This window comes from Crocodylus porosus, unplaced genomic scaffold (assembly GCF_001723895.1).
Source record: "Crocodylus porosus isolate Cpor-Errol unplaced genomic scaffold, CroPor_comp1, whole genome shotgun sequence".
In the NCBI taxonomy this organism is placed as follows: Eukaryota; Metazoa; Chordata; order Crocodylia; family Crocodylidae; genus Crocodylus; species Crocodylus porosus.
In genome coordinates this window covers 29,789,355-29,807,177 of record NW_017728886.1, presented here as the reverse complement: position 1 = coordinate 29,807,177, position 17,823 = coordinate 29,789,355, and the positions used below count along the sequence as shown (strand labels likewise).

At 42.4% G+C, this 17,823-nt stretch overlaps 1 protein-coding gene across 1 annotated transcript in view; it reads left to right on the top strand.

Moving 5' to 3' along the window:
• GPR158 (G protein-coupled receptor 158) overlaps nucleotides 1–17,823 on the top strand; it is a gene marked incomplete at its 5' end in the record, with an annotated part of 371,372 nt that overhangs the window by 204,510 nt on the left and 149,039 nt on the right. The window contains one exon of the mRNA XM_019531865.1: nucleotides 14,732–14,800. Coding sequence (XP_019387410.1) covers nucleotides 14,732–14,800 — 69 coding nt within the window. The remainder of the gene's footprint in view (nucleotides 1–14,731; nucleotides 14,801–17,823) is intronic.

The following is a 17,823-nucleotide window of genomic DNA, read 5'->3' as shown; positions in this document are numbered from 1 at the left end:
AGACATTAGGGCTGGAAGGGACCTCGGGAGATCATCGAGTCCAGCCCCCTGCCCAAAGGGCAGGAAGTCAGCTGGGGTCATAGGATCCCAGCAAATAAGCATCCAATTTACTCTTAGAAAAGCATAGACTCAGGGGAGCCTTGGTGGCAGCCTATAAGTATATCGGGGTATGGATCATGGCCTTTTCCCCAGGACACCCCAAGGGAAGACAAGGTCCAACGGTCACAAACTGCTGGAAGACCATTTTAGACTGGACATTAGGAAAAACTTCTTTACTGTCCGAGTCTCCAGAGTCTTGAATAGACTCCCCCCAGAAGTGGTGCAAACATCTACTCTGGACATGTTCAAGAAGCATTTGGATGCTTATCTTGCTGGTGTGATCTGACCCCAGCTGACTTCCTGCCTTTTGGGCAGGGGGCTGGATCCAATGATCTCATAAGGTCCCTTCCAGCCCTAATGTCTGTGAAAACTATGGTGACACCCAGCTCTACATTACACTGGCACCAGAAACAGGCACTGCTATGTCCTAACACTCCAAGGTCCTAAGATAGGCAACTTCGTAGAAAACTATTTACCAAAGCCAGATGAAATGATTGAAGTTAGGTTGATAGGGAGAGATGAGGGATATAAGGTAGGGAGAGGTAAAAACTTTGGAAAAACCTTTATACCATACTCTTCTTGAGGGTATTTGACCTCATAGGGATGAATTGATGTTCATCAGATTCTGATCTACTTCCTATATCAGAGTATTCACAGAAGAACAACTTGCCCTTTCCAACTTTCACTTTACAGCAGACTTCCTCATCCTGTTGTATGTAGATCTGTATTCTGATGAAGTGAGCTTGTGGGCATGAAAGCTTATGCTATACATCTCTGATTTAGTTGGTGCAAATCTACCTTGTCTTCTGCCTGACTTCAGAATAACATGACTAACTACCCATATTCATTCAGATTTAACCACATTGATTTCTATATTGGTGACCATCAGACTTGATCACTGTGTAAGAATGAGGTCTTTAAAGAAGTTGTTAACATTTCAAGAGACAGCTGTTCATAGCCTCTCAAGCAAACAAAGCTACTGAGAACATGCCACATTTGTACTCTGTGATGAACTTTGGCCGCATGATAATGCGGAGTTAAATTCAACTTTCAGTATTGACCTTCCAAACCCCAAAAGAGCTCAAGTGACTTGAGATGACCCAGCTGATTATTATTTGATCGTTCACTTCTATTCCTTTTCTTAAAGCAGCCATTTCCTTACTTTCCTTGATGGCTGTACCCTTTAATTATTTGAAGACTGCTGTTTCATCTTTGCTTATTTTTCCTATAGCTAGTCTATCAGCATGTAATACTATTTTCCTTGAAAGTCAGTCTTCCTAAACTGTCCATTTTCTAAAATATTCAAACAAATGGAGTGTTGTATCCCTGTGGTGCGATACCTCAGTCTAAAGCTGTATCAGTCACATTTCATTGTCACAAGACTTTGCAACTGCACGTCCAATTTGCTATTCACAGTCAAACCTGAGAGTTTTTTTCTGTATTATTGTTTTAAAGGTCTCTGAAAATTGAACGTGTCTTTTTATCTTCCCCCACTTGATGTGTGAGCCTGACTTTTTCAAAAAATCTAATTTCTCTTTTTTGCCTTAACTTCTAATCTCTTGAGCCCAAGGTCAAAAAAGTATGCAGATGTGTAAATCCTATCTAGGCCGCTAACATCCATTGATTTCAACAAGTGGGAGTTAGGAATGTACCTTCCTTGTGGATCTTGGCCCTGGGTTCCCTTGCATTGTTTTTTGACTACCTGTCAACTTAGAGTCTTCTATAAATGCACTAATGTACTTTGTTTTTTCTTTGTCAATGAAGATGTTAAATTAGGTTGCATTTAACAGGGGAATCATTTGAGCGCACAGTCATTTACTATTCCCCTTTGTGTGTGACAGCCTGTGGTCAAGCCAACTTTGATTCTGTGAGCCAGGGTTCAAATTGTAGAGCTGAGAGTGTGCTTTCCTTTGTTTGACTAGAGTCCAAGTTACCATACTGAACTTAGAAAGATTTAAAAAATACAGATTCTCTCTTGAAGGTGGTGCTTTTTTATGACATAAGACCAATATTTGTATTCCTGTTATAAAGAGAAAATGAGAGCTTGCTATAAGGGAATTGTTCCAAGGAGACAGCTGTGATTGCTGTGAAATAATGAACCAGATTTATTATGTATTTTCTTTTCTACTGGTTTTTCATGTTTTTGCTATATAATAACTCCTATTTGAATATTTTAAAATACTATTAATAAAACAATTTAAAAGAGCACTCTCATGGAAAGCACCATTTATCATTTTTAGTGGGTTTCAGTTTGCAAGTTTGTTTTGCAGTAGAATAATAAATTAGCTAGTCAACTTATTTATAGGGTGGCTTATCCCCCAATGGAAATGGAGAGATTAGTAGAAGATAAAGAAGACAGATTCTAACAGTCCTTTACAGTTTCCGTGAGCATCTGATAAAGTGAGTCCGGGCTCTTGAAAGCTTATGCATCTCTGATTTAGTTGTTCCATAAATTGTATCTCTATCTTGCTTCTGCCTCACTTCAGACTAACTACCTCTTTCTTCTCAGTTTCCATGAGGTTACACATGGAATAGATATCCTAGCTTTCCATAGTGCAGCATATTAGTTATATTGCAGCACGAACAAGACTTCAAGCATGCTATACAAATGTTTGGAAAGGGTATGTGTGTGTGACTTTTAAAGTGCCACATGCTTGCTTGGGGTCAAAATGGCATATTTTAGACTTATAGAAAAGGTAGGCAAAACCCAGCTTCCTCCAACCAGCAGTTCTCGGTGTTGCTCCGGCAGGACCGAGAGAGTGTCTGACTTCTTCAGTGTTGTGGGTTTTGAGTTTTTGGACCAGATTTCATAGGTGGATTTAAACACTGAAAGAAACATTTCTCAAGAGCAACATTTTGTTTTTCATCTGAGATGTTTTGTTTTGTTTTAAATCATCAATCCTCATTACAAACTTGACACAGATGTCAGTCAGTCTTTCAGAACAGTCTAGGGCAGAGTGAGTCAAGGGCACTCAGAGTTTCAGGCTACCGGGGACCTTTAGCTAATTTAGTCTAACCCTGTCTTGTATAACAGAAGCCTTAGAACTTAAGTTGGATATCCTGGATTGAAGCTGTTAACTGCTTGCTCTTGTTGGCGGTGTTTGCTCTTCACCTTATGGGATTTTTACTGTATTTAAATAAGCAAATTATTATTTTTTAAATGCTAAAGAAGGAGGAGAAAATACAAAGGAGAACTGATTAAGATAAGTGTAAAAGTTGAGAAGAAAAAACATGTTAGTATTACTTAGGTGTCAGCTACTATTACAGGAGATGGAGAAAACAAGAAAGGACAGTTTTGCTGACACAAGCAAACAGAGAAATAGAGCCCTGAAAGCAAATGAAGCAGATAGATAAAGGAGTAAATGAACAAACAGTACATGAGGCAAACAGTACCTCACGGGAGAAATAAATAAGCCAGAAGTCCAAAATAAATGCCAACAAACAAGGCAGTTGTTACAAAACAAGCAGCTGATAAGGAGGGGGAAAAGACATGGAAGTAGAAAGAAATTCTGTTGGGCTTTATTCTAAAATGCCCTGATTTTTCTGTGCAAGCTATAAATGACATTTAATTATTCAGGTTACTTAGCTGGCCTGGATTGGTTGATGTCATTATTTTGTTTTGGGTTTTTAAAGGCATAAGGCATTGAATAAAGTGTGGGTATGTTTATGCCTACAATAGGATGGTAACAGCCCATATAAGTTGTGGATAACCATGGTTCTTAAATATCCATAGTCCTACAGCCACAATATGTCCATACAATAAAGCAGTGGTCTCCAAAGTGGGATGCACGCACCCCACGGGGTGCGCAAGACGATCCATTGGGGTGCGGGAGGAAAATATTAGAACTTTTATTTATATTTATTTTTTATCTAAAAAAATAAGAAAGAAATTAAGCTTTACTAATATTTAGTATATGGACTGACACTAGCACCCTCACTTGTTCCGTATGTCAGAAGGTCATGTGTCACGTATGCTACGCAAGTAGTACATGTATATAATTTATAAATAAATAAATATACATATACTGGGGGTGCGTGCTCAAAATTTTTTTACCGATCATAGAATCATGGAAGTAGGGTCGGAAGGGAGCTTGTAGGTCTTCAAGTCCGACCCCCTGCCTGGGCAGAAGAAAAAACTGGGCTCAAATGATCCCAGCTAGGTAGGCATCAGGCCTCCTCTTAAAGACCCCCAGGGTAGGAGCCAGCACCACTTCCCTTGGAAGTTGGTTCCAGATCCTGATAGGGGTGTATGATCAAAAAAGTTTGGAGACCACTGCAATAGAAAACTGAACCTTTGGTGAAAGAACAGACCCAGTGGTACAACTAATAAGTACCACTGGTGGAGTATCTCTAGGCTAAACATGCTGCTTTAACTCAAGTATTTTTTCCCACTGGGTACTACAGTTGCAGCTCCCAGCACAAATAAAACGTTGAACTATCAGAGTGCTTGTTAAAAACAAATCAGCTTTATTTCTTAGCATAACCTATCTCATCTTAGGTCAGAATTACAGTGGTAAATAGTAGGTCTGAATGAAGCTTTTTACTCAGAATGTTTTCAGCGCAAATGAGCCTTTTATTAAACATATAACCTCCTCAAAAGCTATTTTTGAAATCATCAAGTTTTTATTGAAACAAAAAAAAATCATTCTTTGAATTTCAAAGCTTCTAACTATGTGTCCATTTCTCTTTTTTTCATTTCTTTTTTAAAAATCTAATCTGTCAGTTTTTTCCAGACCCACATTTTTAGAAAATTCAGATAAATAAAACACTAAAACGTCATTTTTTTTCAAGAAATAGAAAATAATTAGAGAAAATTAATTTGGAACTCTTCAGAATTTTCAGCTTGTTTCTGTTTTGAATTTTTTTGACCAGATAATGCATTGATGTAAGAGACGCCAGTGTCTTCTGGTAACACTGGCTATATTTAGTCAAAAACAGTAATTCTGTTTTGACTCTTATGTGCTGTGTGTGGCAAGGCGCTGTTTGTCCCTGCCACTTTAAGGGCCTGAAGCCAGCAGCCAGCAGGTGCCTGATGAGGACAGCCATTTTGGATTCAGGGCTGCCCATATAAAAGAGACATTTTGCTGCTGGAAGGCCAGGCAATAACATCGCCTGGCTGCAAGGCTGCTGGTATCAATTGGAGGTAAGGGCAGGAGCTGTAGGGGATGGTCAGGAGGCTCCTGGTCCTGGGTATGACCTAAAACTGTGCCCTGCCAGAAGTGGGTGGCCTGGTGGGGCTCTCAGTGGTGCAGGAGCCCCCAGGAAATGCCAGGCCAGTTACCACCCTGGTGAAAGGTGGGTTGGGGTGCCTTAACCCCAGCTCCCACCATTGGGTGGGTCAGGTGACAACAGAGGTAGAGGGGGCCATGCATGGCTATGACCACCTGAGCCCACCTGAGGAGGCATGCCCCGAGACCCTGAGTAGCGGGGGCGGTGTGGAGCCCCAAGTAGAGGGGGAGAAGAAATAGAGGGCTGACGGCCCACTATGCATACAGACCCTGAGTGTTACTTGGAAGGGGCCTGAGTGTGCTTAGACTTGGTTGGGTAATTGGCTGGCCACTACCCTGGTGAAGGTCGTGGGAAAGGCCCAACAGACGGTACGTCTGCCACCCAAGGAATGGACTACCTAAGCCTATGGCCAAAGGGTGCCCACTCCAAGAGGGAGCAAGGCGGTATAAGTTGTCGATAGATGAAAGAGACCCTGTGTGAGAGGGTGGAGTGAATGAGGCCTGAGAGAGAGGTGGGCGGTATGACTGTGTGTGTGACTGAGGCCTGACAGTGTGGCCTAAGCATGCTCTGGCTGTAGGTTGGGGGCACTGTAACATCTGGAGGCCTTTTGCGAGGCTTGAGCCATTGTGTATGGGAGGTATGGAGCCACAGACACCCCCAGATATGGGGGTGCAGTAATGGGCAGCCTCCTGCCTTATTTAACAGCATATTATTATTTCAACAAGGCGTGGCAGGAAAGAAAGGTGGGCGGCATGCCCAGAGGCAGGTGGGGGGCTAGCTGCGGCTTGCAGGGATACCCACTTTGCCACACTGTGCAAGGCCTCTTTCTTTTGAGATCAGGAATATGTTTTCATAGTTATCATATACACAAGTGTAGCAGGTGATGGGTCAGTGAAAGAAAATTGGACCTTATAGATATCTTTATAGGGATTGGTATCCAGTGCAAGAAAGCAATTTTGGAGGGACAGGGCAGGGTGATGAGACTGCAGAGTTGATCGTATGCGTGCTAGTAGAAGACCAGCTCTGATAGGTATGTAAGCTTTAAAGTATGATGATGGGGGTCTACCTAGCTAAGACTTTGAATCTTTTTTTGTCTTTTGTTAGTAACAGCCAGCTGGTTGGCCACCCAGTCATAAGCTTGTGGCAATGTTCAACAGGAAACATGATCAAGAGTTTGTGTGATATTCTGAGACATGCAAGTTCAATTCCTACTCTGTGGGCACTTCTACATGTTCATTAATGTGCCTTAGATACTGCGCATTTAGTTTAGCACTTCCTTAATAAATTATTAACAAAATGCTCAGTACCTAAAGTTATTGTGCAATAGCACTAGTTCAAGGTTATTTATTGAGGCTTACTGTTCATTAGCCTAATAACACTGTGCAGTAGGGTATTAACATGGTTTTTTCAATGATATGCTACTGTGCAATGTTATTAGGCTAATGTGCAATAAGCATTTCATGTAGATGTGTCTTGTGAGAAGCATATGATTCTGGGAAAGTCACTTAGTCTCTCTCTGGTTTAGATTTCCACCTTTGAAATGGGACTTAATTGTACTGCCCCACCTTAAAACACCCTTTTAAGGTAGGACAGTACTTAAAAGTTCTGAAGTATGATAGGGACCATATAAGAATTGTAGCTATATTATTGTATATTGGTTTTAGTTATAGTTCCCAGCTCTTCACATGATTAGATGTGAGTAAAGTGTACTGAGTATGCAATACAACACTACAGAATTAATTAACTCTATGTGGTAACATTTTTCTTGCGATATGTCATTGGAGAGAGATCTAACATTTCCTTTGTCCTGAAGCAATATTCTGTAAAACAAATTAAGGCAGGGGTGGGCAAAATAGGGCCTGGGGGCTGGATCTGGCCCACCAGGCCATTCTGTCCAGCCTGCAGGACCCCAAAAACATTTAAAAAACATTTATCTCCTCCTGGCTGCACGTCAAAGATGATAGAAGCAGTTGGACCCAGGGGGAGCTGGCAGGAGCCCAGACCCACCCACCATCAGCTATTTCCCTGCTTCCTGCCCCCACCCTGCTCCAGCACCATGTGACTTCAAGCTGGATGGCCAGACGGGGGAGCATGGTGCTGTGCCGGTATGGGGGGTGTGCATACACACAGGCAGGGACAGAGTGCATGTGTGTTTGTAGGGTAAATCCCACATACACATTCCACCATACACACGCATCCACATCCCCTTACACACCCCAGTCAACCTCCCCCACACCCCATGTATCCATACATACTCGCATGCTCCTTCACCCCACATACTCACAGCCCCCCCAAAACCTAAAGCCACCCCCACAACATACAAGAGTAAGACTTCATTTTAAGTTATTGTGCAATCACCTCTATGTACACTACACAAACACATGTAAACCAGGGCAAAAATATTTATTGAAATCAAATTAATGAGTGTTTTAGATGTTCACTTTTTAGAATCTAATTTCATATTTTTCTGATTCTGAGGTGGCAAAACTGGTGGCAAAGGTCAGGGGTTAGAGGGCGGGACTTCCAGTCCCAAGTTGGTGACCGGGGGCCCCTGTCAAGGGGCAGGGCTACCAATGTGGCCCTCGACAACTTGCCAAAACCCAGTAAGCAGCCTCTAATAATTTCCCATGTTTCTTTTATAGGAGACTTTCTAGAAATATAAAGTAGCATATAATATTGTTTGTATTTTTCAAAAACTTAGTAACATTCTAGTGCTGGAACGTACATGTTATCAGTTTGTTTCAAACTTTTAAAACTACCAGATGCAAAATTATAGTCATTTTAATTAAAATAATCTGGAAGCATTCCATTTAATTACTTCATAATAGGCTTCTAAAAATCTAGTTCCCAGTTTTTGGCTGTTTATATTAGATTATAGAAAAAGTGTCTGCTGAAAGCAATCTTGAAATGTTGACTATATATGTATTGGTTTTGGTAGCATAATTTGAATGCACAGAAATCAGAGTACATACACAATTATACTGCAGCATTCATGAAAGACACCCGCATCCCTTTTAGTCCTCTACTTCTTTTTTTAAGGACAGTTAAAAAGGGATGAATTTCTTGCAAATTCAGAATCAATAATGTATATGTTTTCCTGCATGCCTTTTTATGGAGCACTCTCCTAGATGAAGTCAGTATGATTAATTATGTCAGAGGATGCCGTGCAGCAGACTGCAACATCTGCAGGTTACCATAGTAGAGTATGATGTTCCAGCCAAAATTTCAGAAATAAATCAGATAAAACATTCATTCCTACAGTGATTGAATTTGACAAGTCATTGAATGGTTGCATCACTTATGCTTAGAATGATGCTGGCATTTTAGCAATCAGTGGTTTAATTATTTACATTCAGTATTGTATTTATGGCTTTACTGAACGTAATATATTTAGTGAGAGAGAGAGACTGTCTTAGGCAACTAAACTAAAAGTCTTATGTTCAAGAATCCAGCATAATCTGTATGAATGTTACCCGGGTATACCTGGTTGTGTACCCCCTTCTCCTGCCCCGACCTTGAAGGGAGATGTTGACAGGGCAGGTGCTGTGTGGTGGGAGAACTACTGGCTAGGGCTCTGCGAAATTTCACCAGCCATTTTGTTTCAACACTGTTTTGACCCATTTTGAGGTCAAAACAGCAAAAATGAAATGTAACAAAGGGCTTTGAAACAGCCTTGAAACAAAATGAGGCTAGTTGCAATGTTTTGAAAGTTGAAACATCTTGATCATAGTGCTACAATTGGGCTGAGGATGGGAAGTCAGTCCAGCTGGGCTGAGTTCCCATCCCCAGCTAGATTGGGCTGAGGAAAGGAAATCATCCCAGCTGAGCTGAGTTCCTCTCCCCAGTGCCACCATAGCATTAGGGAAACTCAGCCCAGCTGGGCTGACTTTCCATCCATGGCACTTGATCGGGACAGAGACAGGAAGTCAACCCAGCTGGGTTGAATCACCATCCTCTGCCTGATTTAGTGCCAGGGATGGGAAATCAGGCCAGCTGGGCTGACTCTCTGTCTCTGGCCAATCTAGTGAAATGTCAAAACAGCCTCACGGTTTCAGTGAAGAAAAACAGAACAGCTGTTTTGAATCTAATTGAAATTCAATATGAAACGCTGTTCCATCGAAACCTCAAAACTCAACATGACATGGAACTGTGCTGTTTCACACAGCCTTACTGCTGGCTACATGCAGTTTCCCCTCCTCCACAGACAGTCAGATCCACACTTTACATCTTAACTATATACAAATTGATTACTAAATATAAGAAGTACAGAAAAATAATGTTAATAAACATATATACAATATATAATCACTCATATGCTCGTGAGACAATGCTATATTCTATTAATAGCAACTAGAGGATTACCCCATGTCTAGGGCTTCACACTCTAGTTAGGGGGTTAAGTACCCTAGAACAAATAACAAACAGGTACGTAAAGGTGAACCATAAATAAATATCAACAAGGGTGTCACTAGAATATACATAAAGAACAAAACATTTAAACTATCAAGAATATTGTTAATACTTACATGGTCTTATATCGCTCCTCAAGATACAGGTAACTATCTCACTTAAGTATTAAATTTAATTTTTAATACTTGTCTTACAGCTTTACATTCTATCAGATCCAAATCTACTTAAACATTAACTATAAATATATAAATATATAAAACATACATATTCTGTTACTGCTTAGCCTCATTATATCAGCCTCTTCAGTTTAGACTTTCTCAACTTAAACTCATAAAACATAAAATATAAACTATATAATACAGGACACCCATTCACAAATATAAGGCACAACCCCCTTTGAATATATATAACTTTTATAAAAAACCCAAAGACCCAGACCCTTCTGGAGCCTTGGCTGTGTTCCCATGGCCCTGGCAGCAGCAGTGGGTGGAGGGAGGATAGAGGGGCTCCAGACTCTTTACCTCACCCCAGGTAGGGGCAGGGCAGCCTCTCCTCCATCTCCTCCTGATTGGTGGGAAAGTCGCACCAATTGCTTGAAGCCCTTTTGAGCTGGCAAGCCAGGCTGCTACCAGTATGTGGACCACATGAATACAAGTCAACATTGTAGTTGGGGTGCAGTGTCATCAGGAGGTGATGGGGAGTCTGTTGTATTATATGAGGGAGAATATTTTTGCCTTTGAACAGAAACACTTGTTGGAATACTGGGTGCATCTACACATGCACTTTACTGCAGAGCTGACTAATTAGCTCTGCAATAAACTGTCACTGTCTACACATGTGCCTGTATTAGGTGCAGTAAATTAATTAACTCTACTATAGATAGAACTGTCCAGGACAAGTACTATCCTACAGTGGAGTAGTTATGTGTGCCAAAACACATGTAGACAGTGACTGGGGCTGCCTGGGGCAGGAGAGTCCTACAGTGCAGGGGCTACCTTCAGCTAGCCCTGCACTGTAGTACTCTGTGCCCCAACCAACTCCTCCATAGCATGTTGAGCAGGGGCGGAGTAGCCCTGAGGCAGGCTGACCCCTGGGGCTGCCTGCCAGCTGGGGCTGATCCATCCTGCCTCAGCGTGCTGTAGGCGAACATATAAATGCTGCACCTAGGAGCAATGAACTACAACATGAACTGTGATGGAATTTATTGCCGTATCCTGCTGCCCGTCATGGTAGCAGCCCCTTTGCTGCTCCAGTGGTCAGGCAGGGAGAGGGCCAGACACTGCCTACAGGGTCTCTGGTTGGACAGGGAGCAGGGTCATTCACTGCTCTGCCCCTGAGGCACCACATCTGGGTCTTCCCGGCTCAGCCACAGCCAGTCTGTGCTCAGGGCAGCATCTGACAGAATAAGCCCCCTCCTGCCGGGAGAGGGCTGGCCTCAAGCACAGACCAAGCACTGGCTGTAGACCAAGCAATGGCTGCAGACTGAGTGGTGGGCAGACTGTGCTCGGGGTCAGTCCCCTCCTGGCAGGGTGGGGCTTATTCTGCTGTACGCTGCCCTGAACACAGGCTAAGTGGCAGCTGCGGCAGGGCTGGGCTGGGCAGATCTGGCTGCGGTGCCTCAGGGGCAGAGCAGGGAATAGCCCCACTCCCTGCCCCCACCCACCCCCCAGAGGCCATGCTGGTGGTATCTGGCTCTATCCCTGCCCAGCCACTCAAGTGGTGAGGGGGAGCTACTGTGACAGGCAGTAACCCCCATTCCCGTTTCCCCAAGAGTGAGCCTTTTCCCAGCAGGGGCCACACTGCTGGGCCAGCAGAGCTGCTGCGGAGCATAGCAGTGCTGCGGGAAGCTTGCAGGGTTCTGACCTAGTCTGGACCCTGGTGCTGCTGCACGCAGCCTGCTGCAGCTCTGCCCATCCCGCAGTGCAGCACTCCCACTGGGAAGTGGCTCATGCTCCCTGACATTGACAGCTCTGCCCACCCCGCACTACAGCACTCCCACTGGGAAGTGGCTCATGCTCCCTGACATTATGACAGGGGCTGTTGCCCCCAGCAAGGGCCCTGACCCAGCCCACTGCAGTGATGGGGTGGGGGTACAGCTAGACAGGGCCCCTGTTGGGACGCAGGGATGGGGGTTATTCCTCCGCCCTCCTGTGTCCAGTAGAGGGGACAGCAGAGGGCTTATTCTGCTGTAGGGAGTGAGTGGAGGCTGGGGCAGTGCTCTGGGGAAGTGCTTCTGTCCCTTGCATCAGGGCCAGGGAGTGGAGCACTTCCCCAGAGCTGGCAGAGCCGGTGCCAGCCCCCGGCCCTGATATGCAGCACTTCCCTGGAGCTGGCGGAGCCTGCGCTAGGCTCCCGTCCCAGCCTCTCTGGTGCACAGCCTTGAAAAGGCTTTGTGCAACCACACTTCTAGTTGCATGCGGCCATGCACGCATGCACACACCTTTGAGGGAACCTTGCTGCAGACATGTGCTCGCAGTTCCTCAGTCCAGAGAGAACCTTTTTCCTGTTACAAATTGGTTCAACCTAGGCAGGTTAGACTAACCTGCAAAGGTTGAATTAATTCAGGCTCCAGATTTTTGAATGTCTTTCTCTGCCTCACTGCATAGTCTAGGTGCTGTTTTTTACAAATCCAAGGCTTAATGCTGTTCCTTTGCACATTTCAAGATTAACCGCTTTCCACCTTATGCACTAACCAAGTTTATTTCTAATCTTTGTTTTCTATCCGTTAACTAGTTTTTAACATTTTTCTTCTTGCCCGGTTGTTGCCAAGCTACCTTTTAATAGCCTCTCATGAGAGAATTTATCTAGAGTTTTATGATAGAATAAATAAATGAAATGCAGTAGTTGTTTATTATCCACTGTTTGGTTAATTTTTTTCAAATAAGTCTGTTTTCAAAGAGGCACAATTAACTCTTACAAAAACTGCTAAATTTATCTCAGTCACATTCATTATGTGCTTTATAACTCTCTGTAATGAATGCAGTGTCATACTCTGACAGTCATTACAGAGGAAAATATGGAAATATTTTAACATTTAGGATAAGCTTCTTTAACCAAAGAAGTTGCTTGGCTTGTCAGTCTGTGGGGAAGCAGGAATGCCTAAAGACAGCTGCACCATTTCAGCAGAGATATTTAATGATTCCCCAGAGTGGAAGAAATGCAGATTTCTTTCTGACACTAGGAGGCATAAAGTATTCCCACCAGAAATCAGGGAAATAGAACAAGACTGTTTTAATCCCTAGGGATCCAAGAGCCTCTATACTATCTTCCCCCACTTTCCCTGCTAACCTCTGCATGCTATTCAACTGCTCTGTGAATTTATTTTAAAGTATTATGAAAGATGATGGGTTTAATCTAAATTCCTGAAACCATTATATTTTAACCATCATGAAAATTTAAATTTTCCAGATGCATTGCTTTGAGTGTTCCTTGATACTGTATGCAAAAACAGCTGAGTTGATAAACACATACACAATATGAATTCCTAAAATGCAGGAAAGTGATTGGAAAACATCACTTGCAAGGAGAGAGTATTTTAGGCCTATGCCATTGGGAAGTGATTGGTTTAATGCTCATGTCCATACATTTCAGTATCCTGAATCTACAGGACACCACAATAAAGACTTACTCATCTTCTGAGTAGGAAGAAGGAAGCTAAGTTAGGCTTTAATAGTATCTGGTACCATAGGACTCTGCCTTAGAGTAACCACAGCTGTCAAAGCCATTGTTTTCAGAAATGATTTTGCGCACAGTTAAAAGTCATTAGAAGTTACTGGGTCTCACAATACAAAAGCATAGTGAGAATTTTCCAGTCTTTCAATTTATCCAGTGAAGAGCATCAGATACTAGTAAAAGTTATTAACTGAACTATTTTGGGGGGAAATGAAAGACATTTTCAGTTAGATTGTGACCTCTGTGGATAGCTTGTCATAAAAGCTTTTTGCAGTTTGGCCAAGAAATGAATACCAGTGCCTCCATTCTGTAAATCTTTTCAAACAGATTTTTAAAAGATGAATGGCATATTTACAACACACATGGTGCTACCTGGTCAGAACCATAGGGAAGATTTACGTGAGCTTATACGAGAATTTTCTAGTTGTAAGCCAGAAGTTTTTTTCAAAGACTGTTGGACATACATCTTTTCTGTTCCTCTGAGGAAATGCTTCCTATTTCCACACCACTATTTCCACACCACAATTTGAAAGGAAACAACTAGACTTATAGAATGGTTTGTAATGACACATTGAGAGTAAGGTTGATCATTGAAGGAAAAGGAAATGCAGTATCTACATTTTATCTTATTATATAAGCTGTAGACATGCTATATATAGGTCATTTAACTTTTTGAAACAAGATTTAGAGGGGGGAGAAAGAACTGATTAATGTTTATTTTACTTAAAGGAGTTCCCAGATTATAATGGAAAGACAATGTGTTGTCATTAGGATATAGTGGAAAAGGGTAAGGTATTTGGTTAGATTTTGACTCTTTAAAAGTGAAAGTCTGGATCAGTGTGCTCATAAAAAAACTGGACAGGGAATATCGTTGTATGCTTTCTTTCTACAACACCACATTTAATTTAGAAAAATGTTAGACTTGTACATTACAGAAGTATTAAATATGCATGGGAAGATGATTAAAGACTAGAAATTCAATCATCTCAGACAAAATTCTACCCTTAAACTTGTATATGCAATTCCCATGTTCCATATTGGCTTACCTATTATGGTATTATTAAAGGCCATCCAAACAGGTTTTTTTGTGCAAGTGACAAAAAAAAAAAAATGAAGGAATGATGTCTTGGGGCTGAAATCTATGAAACTTGAACTATTATAATGGATTACTAATGTAGGTATATAGGACATGCCAACATGGCATACGTTATTCTGCTAAGCACTGTGCTGACAAGCAGGAAGATTTCTGTCATAAAGAACTTAGAACGTAAATGGGGAATCTCTGATATTTTCTTATGACTTGTATCTTTTTTCCCCCTAGAGCATAAGGGCTTCTGGTCTGGTTCTTCTGGAAACCATCCTTTTTGGAACACTCCTCCTGTACTTCCCGGTGAGTTAAGGTGCTATTTTGAAAAAGGGTATTACTGATAAAATTCTAAAACCTAACATCAGTTGCTTGTGTGACTAATATAGATATCAAAATTGTACATATTAGTTAGGCTAACATAACTGTAGCAACTTGCCATTTATCAATATAGATGTTTAAACATAAAATATTTGTGATTAATTCCCTTCCAGGTATGGGGAATGCAAAAATGAAAAGATTGCACATTACAATTGATATAAGCAATGATTTTTTTAAAGTACATAAATATCAAATTTGTGAGGCTGTCTATTGTTTGTTTCCACTTGGGAAGAATATTAATATTGAATTGAGCTTGAATATATCTGTTGCTACTATGGAGTTTGTTACAAAGCTGGGGAGCTACTTAAGTATATTGTTAGCAAGTATTTATTAAATGTTTCTGAAACTGTTCACTGAAATCTGGAATAATAGGTGTTTGGAAAATGGGTGGTTGTTATTTTTATACCATAAGTGGGCACAGAGCAATATAATGTAATGCAGCAGAGAAGACACACTAAGTAGTTCTTTTAACTGGCAATGGGTTTTCTGGAATTTTTTTTAAGGGGAAGCAGTAAGGTGCTTTACTTGTTATACAGTCTTAAGCGTCTGAAAGATGATACAAAACTGAAAGTTGGGCAAAGGAGCCTTTTAAATGGCTCTGCTGCCCCCTCATCAGCCTCTGAATTCCCCGTCCACCTTCCAGTTGGCCGCTCCATCCCCAGATCTCTGCCCTGGCGCCTCTCCCAATTAGCCTGAGAACAGCCACAGTAGTGGGATAGGGGTGAGGGGCATTCCACTCATTGCCTGTTTCCAAGCTTCCTGCAGCTTGTGCCACCCGTGGACACCTGGATCCAGCCCCCACCAGGCCCCACGGCTGCCTAACAACTCCTCTTCCTCTCCCCCACCTCTCTCTACTGCCCCTCCTTCTGTTCAGGGGCCTAGAAGGGGTTGGATCTGGATGCACAGGGCTGGCTTGGTCTGCAAGGACCCCAGGACCAGGCAGGAGGGGGAACCCTCCCCAAGGGTGCCTCCTTCACTCTTGAGCTGATCAGCGCAGCGATCCAGGGTTTGAGGGGATGATTGTTGTGACAGGGGAGTGATCTTGGGGTAGAGGGGGAAATTCAGGGGATTGGGGGGTAGAGGAGGGAGCAGCCTCACAGCTGCCCACCCATCCCATCCACTTCCTCCCTCCTCACTCACCCCATCCCACCTACCTGTTGTCTGGCTGTTCCCAGGTGTCAGTCCAGGGCCATAGAATCTTGAATCATAGCTAGTCCACCTAGGAACCTCCTTGGATACTGGGGGACCACAGATTGGTGGCTTTATCTCAGGTGAATACCTAGAACTTAACTGCAGCTAGGTAGCACAGCTCAAAGATAATCTTTGCCTGAAGTGGCTTAACTTTAAGATTCTTAGAAGGCATTTAGCACATGGTAATGAGCCTTACTGTGTCATCATTCCAAGTTTAAGTACTCTTAACATGGTCTAATTGTAATGTGTAATCTCACTCACTCAAAGAGGTCACAGAAGAAGGCTTAGGAAGAGATGGAGGCTGGTATGGGATAATGGATTGCTTTGAACATGGTACTGTTGTAATATAGTTTCCCTGGTAGCCAAAATACTTATGTGGCTCTACAGAGCACCAGCCAGTTAATGAGGAACTGGAAAGCAAAATGCCTTGCCAAACACAAAAACACTGCAAATATGTAAAAAGAGGGGTGATGAATGGCATAATAAATACATTCTCCCTGGAGATTTTTCTATATTATTGTTCAAACTGTGTTACTCTTAGATTATAGGGTTAAAATACATGTGTTAATTGTTAGGATACTTCTATTTAAAATTTCATCTTTTACTTTGGTTGTTAAAATGGGGGCAGCTTTTTGAATATTTGTGAATTGCAGATGTTGCCATGAGAAACTACTAGCAAGAGACATGTTAAGGCCAGTCAGATAGGGCATTTTTACATGTGCTCCAGGGTGGCGGGGAAGGGAGGCACTTTAATTAGGGAGCGCTTTTAATTAAAAGCATCCAAGTGGCATGTATATCAGTGAAAATATGTATATAAAAGCAAAAGTATATCTTAAAAATGGTGGTGAGGCAGTTTGAACTAAAGCTCACTGAACAAGCTTTAGTTTAAAGAGCTCTGCTGCCATTTTTTGGTGTGGGGACACTAATACACATGATGCCAGAGTCTGCTGGAGCTTGTTTATTTGCATGCTCCAAATGGCTCAATTAATAGTGTGCTCTGACATGTTGGATTTCCCTGTACATGTATAGGAGCTCAACAGTCTTGGAACAAAAATGTAATCATGATTTATGTATTCAGAGTTGTACAGTTGCTATTTATTTCTTATTGTCCCTCCCCTGCAAAGGGCCAAAATGGCTCTTATGCAATCAGAGTGATGGGGAGAGGAAAAGGGAAACGGATATTATTGTGTCTCCTATCATTCAGGGAAAAGGAACATGCCATCCAATCCAAGCACTGGGCAAGATTACAGTGTATAGAGGGGGGGATATAGGAGACCCTATGTGAGATATACCAAAGAGCTTAGTTCCACTCTTGCTTTGCTTTCTTACCAGTTTGGCTGCCCCTGATCCTTCATGTTTATCTCTAGCTGTTGGTCTTGACCTAATTTCTTCTCTCACAGACTTTGGTCTTATGAGGATATCTGCCTTTGGGGTCACTGTTTGGGTGCTCAGTGTCATTGGATGTTTATATCCTTGGTAACATAATATATTCTCCATCTGCAATTGCATGAAGGTTAGAATCATAAAATCACTGAGTCGGAAGGGACCTAGACAGATCATCTAGTCCAACCCCCTGCCAAGGGCAGGAAGGAGCACTGGGCGTGGGAGGGGTCACAAGACCCCAGCCAGATGCCTATCCAGTCTCCTCTTGAAAATCTCCAGGGAAGGTGAGAGCACCACCTCTCTGGGGAGCCTATTCCAGGCTCTGGCCACCCTTACAGTGAAGTAGTTCTTCCTAATATCTAACCTAAACCTAT